A 14,642-nucleotide genomic window follows, 5' to 3' on the forward strand; every position below is an offset into this window, starting at 1 on the left:
ATCCTAGGTTCTCTACATATATGCTTCTATGTATAATAATCTATGTAACTGTATTTGTGTATACCTGAATAAACTTACTTACAAGACTAGGAATCTTCATTAATGGGACATTTGCCTGCACTTTAGGCTTCATCAGTTGAATACAGAGATGAAACATACTCCTGGAGATGTCAGTCATGGTGATAGTAGTAGACGAAGTAGATAAGCAGTTCGATGTAATCAGTCCATCACCTTAAGACTAAGAGACTGATTATCTTGCACCAGGGGTGATAGACTGATTACATCAAACCGTATTAGATAATAATTTAAATAATTTCTTGTATGAACACAAACATATCATCGTCATAAATTCCAGATTTTGCCATCCAGGTTGCCTCCAGCAGTACAGAACAACTCAGGTTTCAATTGGATTAAAAAACCTCACAACGATGAAACTACCTTTTGTTGGTGGTGTAGTTGCTGGATGTCTGTCCACGATGGGATGGATCACTTTTTCAAAGCTGAGCTACAGCAGTTCTGAGACCTCTACCAAAGATGATCCACATTTTGCCGACTTGTCAAAAGCACCGATTAAAATTCGTTCTTCTGAAGGGTTTAGTCATTATCCAGGTATTTAACTGTTTAATTTATTCATTAACATTACGAATTAGCAGTATATAAAGAGGATTTTTAGTTCCAGACCATTTGTTGAAAAATAAATTAATGAATCTTTTGCCAAAAATACAACTAACCCTTAATTAATAACTATAGTGATATTTTCTTGTGCGTGTGCTTTTTTTGCATTAAACCAACCTTTTCGGTCAGAGTACTTATTAAATCTAACAACTTCATTTCATCAAACGAAAACTCAGAAATAAAATTTAAGTTTTTGTGGCACAGCCATTATAAAGAATCATGATGATTTTATAAATTGTTTCAGAGGAGAACACTAGAGTTGAACAAATCCTAAGATTCGGTTGGCCCATTGGTGGACGCATTAAGAGGAAACTTAAGAATCATGTACTTGAGTATGACTGCACTAACAAAATACCTGTGTGGGTAGCAGAACACCTCACTCAAGAATCTCTTAAGGTGATGTTGGAGTGTGAGCAGTGTAACATTTATGAAGGGATTCAGAGAAACCGGGTAGCTGGGCTGAGTCCTGGAGGTATGAAATAGGGTGCCTGTGCTCTAAAGAGGGGTGGATATATGTTGCAGTTTTTGAACTGGAATGTAGGTGTGCCTCTGGCAAGACAGTGATGAAGTGAGTGATGATGAACGTGTTTCTTCTTTTTTGGGTCACCCTGCCTTGGTGGGAAATAGCTGATGTATTAATAAAAAAATTATGAAAGATGGATAAATGCCAATGCAGTACAATATTTTTAAATGCAGCCAATAGTGTATATTGATCATATTAAGTGAATGGTAAGAAGGAAAGTACAGTATTTCCCCACAAGACACATAAGTTATGCTCTTAAAAATTGGCTCCAACAGTAGAAATATATGATACAAGGTGAATAACATAGAAACAATAGGGTCACATTCCACATGTTGCCCTTCAAGAGATGATTCTTGATCTTAGGAATTGAAGCTACCCTCCCATTACTCTGATCACACCTATTACCTTCTATTCCTCAGATGCTGTATGAACCCTTTGAGTTTAGCTCTTCCCCATGAATATAAGAATAATCCACACACAGTTAGCCTCTCCCTCCTCCCATTTTTCAAGTACAGTGGTACCTTGACTTATAAGTGCCTCAACTTATGAGTTTTCCGAGTTACGAGCTGTCGCTTGGTTGATTTTTTGCTTTGAGTTGCAAGCCAAAATCTGAGTTACGTGTGAGCCTCAGATATGCTGCCACTAGTTGGCGCATCAAACACCACAACATCCACCCAGCATCCCGCATCTCACTTGTTCAGTGCATGTGGTTACCTCGCCGTGGAAGCATCTCTCTTGTGTTGTGCATGCGTTTTGTACTTTTTGTGCAGTTATTTTACCAAATTTCTTTATTCTAACCATCGTGATACCTGGAGTATATGTGGAAAGAGTTCCGGGGGTCAATGCCCCCACAGCCCGGTCTGTGAGCAGGCCACATGGTGGATCAGGGCCTGATCAACCAGGCTCAGAATGCCTCAGAATTTTTAGCAGTTAAGTTCAGCGATCAAGTGTAGCATTAAGAGTGTAGCAAGTAAGTTAAGCGATTAAGTGATAGTGTTTATGATGAACGAATGCAACCGAAAAAGCACAAAACGAAACGAACTCCTCCAATCTCCTCTGCTTATTTTTTCTATCCTCCACCTCTGCCAGCATCTTCTGTTAGCCCAAGCTGTCTGATCTCCAAGGTAAATACACTTTATAAAACCAATTTATTTCTTTACATTCTCTTTTATTATGTTTTATGTCTTTATGCAATATTTCTTATTTATAAATACATTTTCTTATTTAAAAACTCATAACAAAAAAATTTGGGTGTTTTTTTGGGGGGCTGGAATTGATTAATGTCATTTCATCTAATTTTGATGAGGAAAATTGATTTGATATACGAGCAGATTGAGTTACGAGCTTAGTCTGGAGTTTACCTGGAGAGAGTTCCGGGGGTCAACGCCCCCGCGGCCTGGTCTGTGACCAGGCCTCCTGGTGGATCAGAGCCTGATCAACCAGGCTGTTACTGTTGGCTGCATGCAAACCAACGTACGAGCCACAGCCTGGCTGGTCAGGAACCGACTTTAGGTGCTTGTCCAGTGCCAACTTGAAGACTGCCAGGGGTCTGTTGGTAATCCCCCTTATGTATGCTGGGAGGCAGTTGAACAGTCTCGGGCCCCTGACACTTATTGTATGGTCTCTTAACGTGCTAGTGACACCCCTGCTTTTCATTGGGGGGATGTTGTATCGTCTGCCAAGTCTTTTGCTTTCGTAGTGAGTGATTTTCGTGTGCAAGTTCGGTACTAGTCCCTCTTGGATTTTCCAGGTGTATATAATCATGTATCTCTCCTGCCTGCATTCCAGGGAATACAGGTTCAGGAACCTCAAGCGCTCCCAGTAATTGAGGTGTTTTATCTCCGTTATGCACGCCGTGAAGGTTCTCTGTACATTTTCTAGGTCAGCAATTTCACCTGCCTTGAAAGGTGCTGTTAATGTGCAGCAATATTCCAGCCTAGATAGAACAAGTGACCTGAAGAGTGTCATCATGGGCTTGGCATCCCTAGTTTTGAAGGTTCTCATTATCCATCCTGTCATTTTTCTAGCAGATGCGATTGATACAATGTTATGGTCCTTGAAGGTGAGATCCTCCGACATGATCACTCCCAGGTCTTTGACGTTGGTGTTTCGCTCTATTTTGTGGCTAGAATTTGTTTTGTACTCTGATGAAGATTTAATTTCCTCGTGTTTGCCATATCTGAGTAATTGAAATTTCTCATCGTTAAACTTCATATTGTTTTCTGCAGCCCACTGAAAGATTTGGTTGATGTCCGCCTGGAGCCTTGCAGTGTCTGCAATGGAAGACACTGTCATGCAGATTCGGGTGTCATCTGCAAAGGAAGACACGGTGCTGTGGCTGACATCCTTGTCTATGTCAGATATGAGGATGAGGAACAAGATGGGAGCAAGTACTGTGCCTTGTGGAACAGAGCTTTTCACCGTAGCTGCCTCAGACTTTACTCTGTTGACTACTACTCTCTGTGTTCTGTTAGTGAGGAAATTATAGATCCATCAACCGACTTTTCCCGTTATTCCTTTAACACGCATTTTGTGCGCTATTACGCCATGGTCACACTTGTCGAAGGCTTTTGCAAAGTCTGTATATATTACATCTGCATTCTTTTTGTCTTCTAGTGCATCTAGGACCTTGTCGTAGTGATCCAATAGTCGAGACAGACAGGAGCGACCTGTTCTAAACCCATGTTGCCCAGGGTTGTGTAATTGATGGGTTTCTAGATGGGTGGTGATCTTGCTTCTTAGGACCCTTTCAAAGATTTTTATGATATGGGATGTTAGTGCTATTGGTCTGTAGTTCTTTGCTGTTGCTTTACTGCCCCCTTTGTGGAGTGGGGCTATGTCTGTTGTTTTTAGTAACTGTGGGACGACCCCCGTGTCCATGCTCCCTCTCCATAGGATGGTAAAAGCTCGTGATAGGGGCTTCTTGCAGTTCTTGATGAACACAGAGTTCCATGAGTCTGGCCCTGGGGCAGAGTGCATGGGCATGTCATTTATCGCCTGTTCGAAGTCATTTGGCGTCAGGATAACATCAGATAGGCTTGTGTTAACCAAATTCTGTGGCTCTCTCATAAAAAATTCATTTTGATCTTCGACTCTCCGTCTGGTTAGCGGCTTGCTAAAAACTGAGTCATATTGGAACTTGAGTAGCTCACTCATTTCCTTGCTGTCATCTGTGTAGGACCCATCTTGTTTAACCCTTTGACTGTTTCAGGCCCCTCTCTGAAACTGTCATTCTATGTCGCCAAATATTCGAAAAAAAAAAAACGAAAAAAAATTTTCTTATGAAAATGTTAGGAATATTTTTCTGAATGTTTTAAGCCTAAAAAAATTTTTTTGCCATCAGTACTTACCGAGATATGGAGGCAGAAAGTGACGTGCGTACAGCAACAGCAGCGACTGCCGCCCACCCGGTATTCTTTTATTTACTCTAATTCAAAGGTTTCTTGCATTTTTCAATATTTTTCTGTTCCAGGTAACTTATGTGGCCTGTGAGACCAATGTAAGGTGCATTGTTCAAATATACACTCATTATTTACAACACAATAACAGAACAAACTTTATCACTATTAGTTTGTGTATACACTTTGTTTACACAAACAAACAATACAAAACAATGTTTATTACTATTGTTCCATAATATATATACATATGTACAGTCACTAAACACGTTCCTAGAACTGCTGCAGCTTGTGGAACTCTTTGAAACATGGGTATATGCAGAGGGGCACTTGACACTCCTCACACATAAAACGAGTGTCTCTGCGTGTTTGTGGGCGTTTTGTGGTATGTGTACATACATAACACCTCTTCTGAGCATTTTTCTTGGCAGTAGTAGGAGGCAGTTGCATGGGGTAGTGATCACCAGGCCTGAAACGAGATGACGTGTGTTGGTAATTTCGTGGGCGCTGGTCTATTGCAGGTGTTGCTCCTTGGTACTTTGCAATTATTTGTCTGATTACTGACAAGCAAAATTCACCATATTTTGGTGTTTTGTTGGTCTTCAACTTGTATATGTTATAAGCATTTAGCATAGAGATATCAACAAGATGGAAAAAAAGTTTTATATACCACTTATAACTCTTGCATACACAGTCTGCAAACCCAATCTGCATGTCACATTTGTCCACTAAGTGCATATTGAGGTTGTAGTCCATGACAGCTGCAGGCTTTAGAATGGGTTCATTGGTCTCTCTGTTGTGCCTGCCACTGTGTACCATTTCGTTTCGGTGAACTGATGTCAACAATGTGACATCACGTTTGTCATGCCACCGAAATGCCATAATGTCATTGGCAGCAAAGGCTTGCACCTCACCTCTGCGAGTGCCAGCATCAAACCTTGGCATGTTTACTATTACGACGCACTGTGCCACACACGTCTGTCAAGTTCACTCACAAGAAATCACTGAGTAACGGGCTTGTGTACCAGTTATCAGTAAATAACATATGCCCCTTACCAAGATATGGTTCCATCATTGTTCGAACCACATCACCAGAGATACCCAATAACTTCATGGTATCTCTCGAAGTATTACTGCCAGTGTACACAATAATATCCAAAACTAGACCACTTCTGCAATCACACAGTACGAATAGCTTTATACCAAAGCGTTTCCTCTTGCTTGGTATATATTGCTTGAATTAGAGTCTTCCTTTGAATAAAATCAAGGACTCATCAATAACAAGCTTCCTGAAGGGATAAAAATACATGCAGCACTTTTGTTTCAGGTACATAAACACATTTCTTATCTTATATAACCTGTCGCTTCTGTCAGGCCTGGTTTTGTCTGAAAAGTGTAACATACGTAACAGTATCAGGAAACGATCGACACCTATAATGTTGCCCAGTATGTGGTGACAGTGTGCTTATACACATGCGGCATAAGCATTATTGTGGCAAAAAACAGGTACATCTCTCCCACAGTTGTCTCCTTCCACTTGTGTAGCCGTGATTTTGGTGAGAGAATTGTATTTGCCATGGTGTAATCACAGTATGTGTTTGTTTCCCTGACAATGATGTCCATCAGGGGTTCATCGAAGAATAACTCAAAGCAGTCCAGTTCACTGGCATTGTTCCAAAGTGGACATGATGGCTTTATTCCACTTTGTGTTTCATCAAAGTCATGGGGACTGGGAACAAACTCGTCACCATCCTGCCAATCCCAGATGCGGTCTGCTGGTGGGGTCTGGATATTGTACCGTGGTTGTGGTTGTGCAGGTTGTTGGAGTGTGGGGTCGGGTGAGGCTGGTTGTTGTGCAGAGTCAGCAGCGTGGGTAGTAGCGTGGCCCGCTGATGGTGCCACATGGGCAGTGCCACCCTCACTATCACCACCACTGCCTGCTCCCTCACTCACATCGTTCATACCCATCGTTACAATACCGTCATCTTCACTATCAGGTCGTGGTGTAGGGCCATAGGATGTGCTCCCAGAGTTTCTCCTTCCCCTTGGAACAACATATGAAACTCTACCAGACCGCATGCTACGTCGTACATACTGCCGCTTCACTGGGGAATATTCACCCTCACTGTCACTAGAACTGCTTTCAATGACATTGAAATCACTATCACTATCACATTCACTGCTAAAATCTGGGTGTTGTACAAGACCAAATAGTTTCCTCTTTCGTCCTGGTACAGGCAAACGTGAACGTGAACAAGCCGGCCCAGCACCAGAGGTGGAAGGTTGTGGGTCATCTGGGTTTTCATCAATAATTACGTTATCCTGGGCACTTTTTCCAGTAACACTCACTTCAAAACCCTGGAATTCACTGTCACTGACATTTTCATCGCTGTTATAGCTATTACTTTGGAGCAAAAGACCTCCAATCCGCCGAGGAGTGAGGAATTTCTTACCGAGAGGCATGGTGAAAATGGACTAACAAGATGGCATTCCCACAATGCACCGCTGGGTCCCAGATTTTTTTCACAGGGTGCACACCGACCACTGAGACCCATTCTCTCTCATGTAGGCCTACCAAGCCTTTCCCACTTGATTTGAAGCCGCTAGAATTTGTGTATAAATACGTCAGAAACATTGGCTCGTAAGACGTATTTATACGTCGTAAACAGTCAAAGGGTTAAGTAGGGGCCCAATACTGGACGTTGTTCTCGACTTTGATTTGGCATAGAAGAAATACTTTGGGTTTCTTTTGATTTCATTTATGGCTTTTAGTTCTTCCCACGATTCCTGACTCCTATAAGATTCCTTTAGCTTAAGTTCGATGCTTGCTATTTCTCTGACCAGTGTCTCCCTACGCCTTTCAGATATATTGACCTCTTTTAGCCGCTCTGTTATTCTTTTCCGTCGCCTGTAAAGGGAGCGCCTGTCCCTTTCTATTTTACATCTACTCCTCCTTTTTCTTAGAGGAATAAGCCTTGTGCATACATCGAGTGCCACCGAGTTAATCTGTTCTATGCATAAGTTGGGGTCTGTGTTGCTTAGTATATCTTACCAGCTTATATCAGTTAGGATTTGGTTTACTTGGTCCCACTTTATGTTTTTGTTACTGAAGTTGAATTTGGTGAATGCTCCCTCGTGACTAATCTCATTATGTCGGTCTGGGGCTCTGCGCATACATGTCTGAACCTCAATTATGTTGTGATCTGAGTATATTGTTTTTGATATGGTGACATTTCGTATCAGATCATCATTGTTATTGAAGATGAGGTCGGAATAAATTAAACTCATAAGCCAAGGTACCACTGTACAGTAATAGCTTTGCTACAGTCTGACAGCCATGTTGTTCAGTTGAGGATTGTGGCAAGACGTATTTTGTTGACTGAGCATTGAGCTTCTTAATGCAGTAAGATTTTTTTTTTTTTATTATTATTTTTAACCTGGAGGGCTAGCCACCCAGGATAACCCAATAAAGTTGGTGCATCACTGGAGACTATTTTATTTCCATTAGGGATTCTTCAATCTTCTCCCCAAGATGCAACCAACAACAGTCAACTAACAGGGGGCAGGTGTAAGAAAGTATGCCCTATATTTCACCGGTGTTAGGGATTTTAACCCTTTCAGGGTTTCGGCCATACTAGTACGGCTTACGCACCAGGGTTTTTGACGTACTAGTTCGCCTAAATTCTAGCACCCTCAAATCTAGTGAGAGAAAGCTGATAGGCCTACATATGAAAGAATGGGTCTATGTGGTCTGTGTGTGCAGTATAAAAAAAAATCCTGCAGCAAACAGTGCGTAATGAGAAAAAAAACTTTGACCGTGTTTTTGGATTAAAACAGCGACTTAGCACTGTATTTTCGTATGGTATTTATTGTTGTATTCTAGTTTTCCTGGTCTCATTTTATATAATGGAAGACATATTACAGAAGTTGAGATGATTTTGACTGGTTTTACAATGAAAAGTACCTTGAAATTGAGCTCAATTTAGCAGAAATGTTTGATTTTTACCAAAGTTCAAAAGTCAACTGGTGAGTCTAATATTCTTTTACAAGTGTGTTGATATTATTTATACCATTTCTACACTAATGCAGTAGTCTGCATAACAGTAAATCTTCTATTTTTTGTGAGAATAAAAATTCGAAGTGGAAAGCAAAAGAATGTAAGAGGGGTGTGGGGACATGACTAATGAACAGAGGAAATGTTATTTTAGTGCCAGGAATGTCTTTCTTGTTTATTCTGGACCCTATTCAGAAATTGGCATCTTTTGAAATTTGTGTGAAATTGGCAAAATTGCTAAATTCTTGTACTCATTCGATAGAAAAAATGGAGTTCTAGCGAAATAGTTATGATTTTTGTCGACTAGTACACTGGAATTTGCCGAAAATAGGGCTCAAAGTGGGCAAAATCGCTGATGCGTAAACATCGTCGAGACCGCTAACTTCGTGAGAGCATAATTTCGTAAGTTTTCCATCAAATTTCATACTTTTGGTGTCATTATGATCGGGAAAAGAATCATATTTTTTTTTTCTTTTTTTTTCCTTTTTTTAAATTTGGGCGACCCTGAGAAGAAGTCTCTGAGAGGGCCTGGCGACCCTGAAAGGGTTAAAAGTGCTTGGGCAGAAGTCAGTCACTGGCTAAGGTAAGTATGGGTGGCTCTTAACCTCAATAACTACAAGTGAGACTCCATATCCTGAGATGTTTTCTTAGTGTTGTCACAGTTTTCTTTCTAATGATTGTCACAGTTTTCTTTCTAATGATTTCTGGTGTCATAGTAATCCTCTTGGGTGTCATGGTTAATGTACAATAATGAATAAGGCATTTCAAGAGGTAGTACTTCCACAAAGCATTTATTATTAGTACATTATTAAAACTTTTTATCATTAGGAATGATAGCTGTGTCTGTAGCAGATGAGTGTCTGTAGTAAACACATGAGCAAATAAAGAGGACATTTTATAATGAATAAGTTTCAGTCTTGGGACTTTGTTCACTCCATGGAGTGAACAAGGTCCCACAGTTAAATGTGCTAAATGTTTGTCCACATTGTGGTTGTCAAATGACTGCAGGATTTGGGCTAGCAACTACACTTGTAAATGTTTGAACTAAAAGTTTAAAATGTGTACATATTAATAAATTAACAGCACATACTTGTTGGTACAAATGTTCAAAGAAATTGCTTAGTATTATATCCCTTGTGCCAGACAAATATGAACTTCATATAAAAATCTTACAAGACTTTGGATCCTTCAGGAGGGGTTCCCTGATGCTAATGAGCAACTCACAGTCCAAGGAAATGGAACTATCCTCTCCATATATCAAACCTGATTACCTCATATTTCCCAGGCACTGTATGAGTCTTATTGATTTAGTACTTCACCTTGAATATAATAATACGCTGAGAAGATGGTCACTACTGCAGTACATCTGAGTCACAGACTGAGGGATGTGTGATGGAGGAGGGTGGACCTAGGCTAAGCTACTTTATTCTTTTGAGGTGTAATTATACCTTTATTACTACTACATAAATCTGAAAATAGGTTAGACAGATACTTGAGTGGGAGTAGGACTTGCCTTGCCAAGTCCACAGACCTACTGCAGTGCTCCTCAGTTCTTAACCCTTTCAGGGTCCAAGGCCAAAATCTGAAGTGGTGCCCCAGTGTCCAAGAATTTAAAAAAAAAAAAAATGTTATTTTTTCTTATGAAATGGTAGAGAATCTTTTTGTGAATGTAATAAAACAAAAAGTACGAAATTTGATGGAAAACTGACGAAATTATGCTCTCGTGAATTTCGATGTATCAGCGATATTTACGAATCGGTGATTTTGCCGACTTTGACTCCCATTTTAGGCCAATTACATTATTCCAGTCGACCAAATTCTTAGCTATTTCACTAGTATTACTTCTATTCTATCGATTGAGCACAAGAAATCGCCAAGTCAACTGTTTCAACTACAAAATAAAGTGACCGGAAATCGGTAATTTGGCCAATTTAACACAAAGTTCAAAATATTCCAATTTCAAAATAGGGTCCAGAATAAACAATGTAGGTATTCCTGGCACTAAACTAACATTAACTCTGTTCATTAGTTACGTTTTGAGGCTTTACAAATAAATTCCGTTTTGATTTTTTATTCACATAATGAATTTTTATTCACACCAAAAAATAGAAGATTTACTGTTATGCAATATTGTAGTAATTGTATAAATATCATCACCACATTTGTGAATGTATATTAGACCCACCAGCTGGCGTGTATTAGACGTGTGAGGTCGTTTGTTTACTCTTGAACATCGGCAAAAATTTAACATTTCCGCCACTTTGAGCTCAGTTTCAAGCCATTTCTAGTGCTAATACCAATCAAAATTATCTCTATTTCTGTAATATGTCTTCCATTCTATCAAATGAGACCAAGAAATCACAAATACAACTATAAAAAACATACGAAAAAACACTGCAAAGTCGCTGTTTTAATCGAAAATCATGGTCTCAGTTTTTTTTCTCTCATTATACACAGTGTGCTGCAGGATTTGTTTTATGTGGTGCACACATACCACATAGATGTATTCTCTCATATCTAGGCCCAAATTTACCACTCACAGTTTATCAGAGTGAGCTGAGCTCATGACGTAGATCTACGGTTTGGACCCTGAACGTAAAGCCGTAGATTTATGGGACGGACCCTGAAAGGGTTAAAGTCTTATGAATGTATGTGCATTCTTGAAAATGTCTGTATATTTACAAGTGCTGTACTGTTATGCAGTATTTGTAAATAGTATATAAATGTTCATGAATTCAGTGCATGACAGAAGCAATTTTTAAAGAGAGTGCTTCTGTATAATCTAGAATGCTCAGGTTCCCAAAACTTTTGAGGTGTAGACATAGCTGACAGTCCATTACTGAATCACTATTACTAGCAGTAGACAGTCAGACACAATTCCACATTCAGGTTCTATGGGTGAATGCTTAAGTAATACAGTGGTAGCTTGAGTTACAAACTTAATTCGTTCCAGAGGCCTGTTTGAGTGCCGATACCGAATGAATTTGTTCCTATAAGGAATAATGTAAATTAGATTAGTCCGTTTCAGACCCCAAAAATACACTTAGAAAAGAACTTACAAAAATACACATCACTATCCATGTTAAGCAGAGCTTTTACTAACAGAATTATGGTAGGTCCCCATAGTTGCCATAAGTCACTTCACAGGACTTTTAATTCCAGCTCCAGCAACAATAGATTCTGTCAAATTTCTAGGAATGAGTGATAGGACATTTTTTTAAATTTAAGACACTGTGGTAAAGTGATTTTTTCTTGTATCATGATTTTCCCCACACAATTTTTTCAGTAAGAATCTACTATTGAGGGTAACATTGTGCCCTTGTGGCACATATTTGAGACCCCTGTTGTACCTTATACAATGTACCAATATTGATTTTCTGTTGGGTACATTTTTTCCAAATTCTTACTTTATGTGAGAGAGAATGAAAAGTACTTCATAAGAGAGATTATAAAACTTTTTTATTTTAATATAATTATAGTCACAATGAGTTAGTCAAGCATTGCATAAATTCCATTCACTAAATATTGATTCTTATGAACGAATCACATTCCAGGGTACAGCCAGCAGACAAGTGGCAAGGTTTAAGATGGATCCCCACATACCAAAGAAATTTTCAGCCCAGAACAGTGATTATAAAGACTCTGGCTGGAGTCGAGGGCACATGTCTCCTGCAGGCAATAATAAGATGTTGCAGGTATGTTTACATCATTAGAATGGATGGTTTATTCTCTGTCTGTCTGCATTTCTCTTTCTCTCTGTCTGTATTTCTCTCTCTCTCTCTCTCTCTCTCTCACACACACAATTAGCATGAGAGTAGTAGTTGCCTCAGCACAGCTTCACATCTTTCCATCTAATATGTTTTGGTGGTACAAGGTGTATTAATAATTTACCCTAATCTTCCCTTGTTAACCCTTTGACTGTCGAAGGGCCAAATCCTGAAGTTGCTTCTGGTGTCGCAAAATATTCGAAAAAAAAAAAAAATTATTTTTTCTTATGAAATGATAGAGATTCTTTTCCCGATTGTAAAGACACCAAAAAAACGAAATTTGGTGGAAAACTGACGGAATTACGCTCTCGCGAAGTTAGCGACTTCGGCGATATTTAAAAATCGGCAATTTCGCCCACTTTGAGCCCTATTTTCGGCTAATTCCGTTATTCCAGTCAACCAAACTCATAACTATTTCTTCAGAACTCGATTTTTTCTATCGATTGAGTACAAGAAACTGCCCATTTACCGATTTCAACTACCCAATAACATTGTCAGAAATTTGCAATTTGGCCAATTTCACGAAAATTAAAAAATACGACAATTTCAAAATAAGGTCCAGAATGAACAATGCAGACATTCCTGGCTCTAAAATAACATTTTCTTTGTTCATCAGTCATGTCTCCAGGTCCCTGTGATATTACTCTTGCTTTTTATTTTGAAATTTTATTCAAACAAAAAATAGAAGATTTACTGTTATGCAGACTACTGCAATACTGTAATAATTGTAAAAATTACATCAACCCATTCATGACTGCGTATTAGAATGGCTAGTTGGACATTTATTGGACAATGACATCATTTGTTCACTTTTGAACATCGGCAAAAATCAAACATTTCCTGTACTTTGTGCTCCATTTTCAGGTTCTTTTTATAGTAAAATTAATCAAAATTACCTCCATTTCTATAATATAGTTTCCATTCTATCAAATGAGACCAAGAAAACGAGAATACAACCACAAATACTATACGAAAATAGACCACAAAGTCGGCATTTTAATTAAAAAAAACGGTCGGAGTTTTTTTTTTCTCATTATGCACTGCGTGCTCCAGGATTTTTTTTATGTGGTGCACACTGACCACACAGACCCATTCTCTCACATGTGGGCAATCCAAGAATTTTTAACAGTATAAGTTCCCCAATTAAAGAGATCTAACTGATTATTTATTATCCAATACACTAAGCTCTTACAAAGCTGCTCTGTGTATATATATATATATATATATATATATATATTTTTTTTTTTTTTATATATATATATATATATATATATATATATATATATATATATATATATATTTTTTTTTTCAACAAGTTGGTGGTAATTTCATGCACTGGTCAGGGAGGTATACCATCTTTTAGGAGTGAAGAGGAGCAGAATGTAAGTATGGGGGAGGTACGTGAGGCATTACGTAGAATGAAAGGGGGTAAAGCAGCTGGAACTGATGGAATCATGACAGAAATGTTAAAAGCAGGGGGGGATATAGTGTTGGAGTGGTTGGTACTTTTGTTTAATAAATGTATGAAAGAGGGGAAGGTACCTAGGGATTGGCGGAGAGCATGTAAAGTCCCTTTATATAAAGGGAAAGGGGACAAAAGAGATTGTAAAAATTATAGAGGAATAAGTTTATTGAGTATACCAGGAAAAGTGTATGGTAGGGTTATAATTGAAAGAATTAGAGGTAAGACAGAATGTAGGATTGCGGATGAGCAAGGAGGTTTCAGAGTGGGTAGGGGATGTGTAGATCAAGTGTTTACATTGAAGCATATATGTGAACAGTATTTAGATAAAGGTAGGGAAGTTTTTATTGCATTTATGGATTTAGAAAATGCATATGATAGAGTGGATAGGGGAGCAATGTGGCTGATGTTGCAAGTATATGGAATAGGTGGTAAGTTACTAAATGCTGTAAAGAGTTTTTATGAGGATAGTGAGGCTCAGGTAAAAGTAGGTCTTAGACAGGGATGTGTAATGTCACCATGGTTGTTTAATATATTTATAGATGGGGTTGTAAAAGAAGTAAATGTTAGGGTGTTCGGGAGAGGGGTGGGATTAAATTATGGGGAATCAAATTCAAAATGGGAATTAACACAGTTACTTTTTGCTGATGATACTGTGCTTATGGGAGATTCTAAAGAAAAATTGCAAAGGTTAGTGGATTATGTGTGATTATGTGTGAGTGTGGTGAAAGTGTTGAATGATGATGAAAGCATTTTCTTTTTG

The 14,642-nt window shown here is 38.8% G+C and overlaps 1 protein-coding gene across 9 annotated transcripts in view; it reads left to right on the top strand.

Annotated features, from left to right (window-relative positions):
- LOC128700028 (nuclease EXOG, mitochondrial) overlaps positions 1 to 14,642 on the top strand; it is a 39,090-nt gene that overhangs the window by 1,622 nt on the left and 22,826 nt on the right. For 4 of the 9 annotated variants that reach the window (XM_070098778.1, XM_070098770.1, XM_070098773.1 and 1 more), the window contains exons 2-4: positions 356 to 609; positions 920 to 1,071; positions 12,205 to 12,345. In XM_070098778.1, coding sequence (XP_069954879.1) covers positions 429 to 609; positions 920 to 1,071; positions 12,205 to 12,345 — 474 coding nt within the window. In that variant the 5' untranslated portion in view covers positions 356 to 428. Of the gene's footprint in view, positions 1 to 355; positions 610 to 919; positions 1,072 to 12,204; positions 12,346 to 14,642 lie in introns of those variants that run through there. The other 5 variants (XM_070098771.1, XM_070098776.1, XM_070098774.1 and 2 more) reach the window with 2 other exon arrangements.

This window comes from Cherax quadricarinatus, chromosome 64, assembly GCF_038502225.1.
Source record: "Cherax quadricarinatus isolate ZL_2023a chromosome 64, ASM3850222v1, whole genome shotgun sequence".
Taxonomy (NCBI): domain Eukaryota; kingdom Metazoa; phylum Arthropoda; class Malacostraca; order Decapoda; family Parastacidae; genus Cherax; species Cherax quadricarinatus.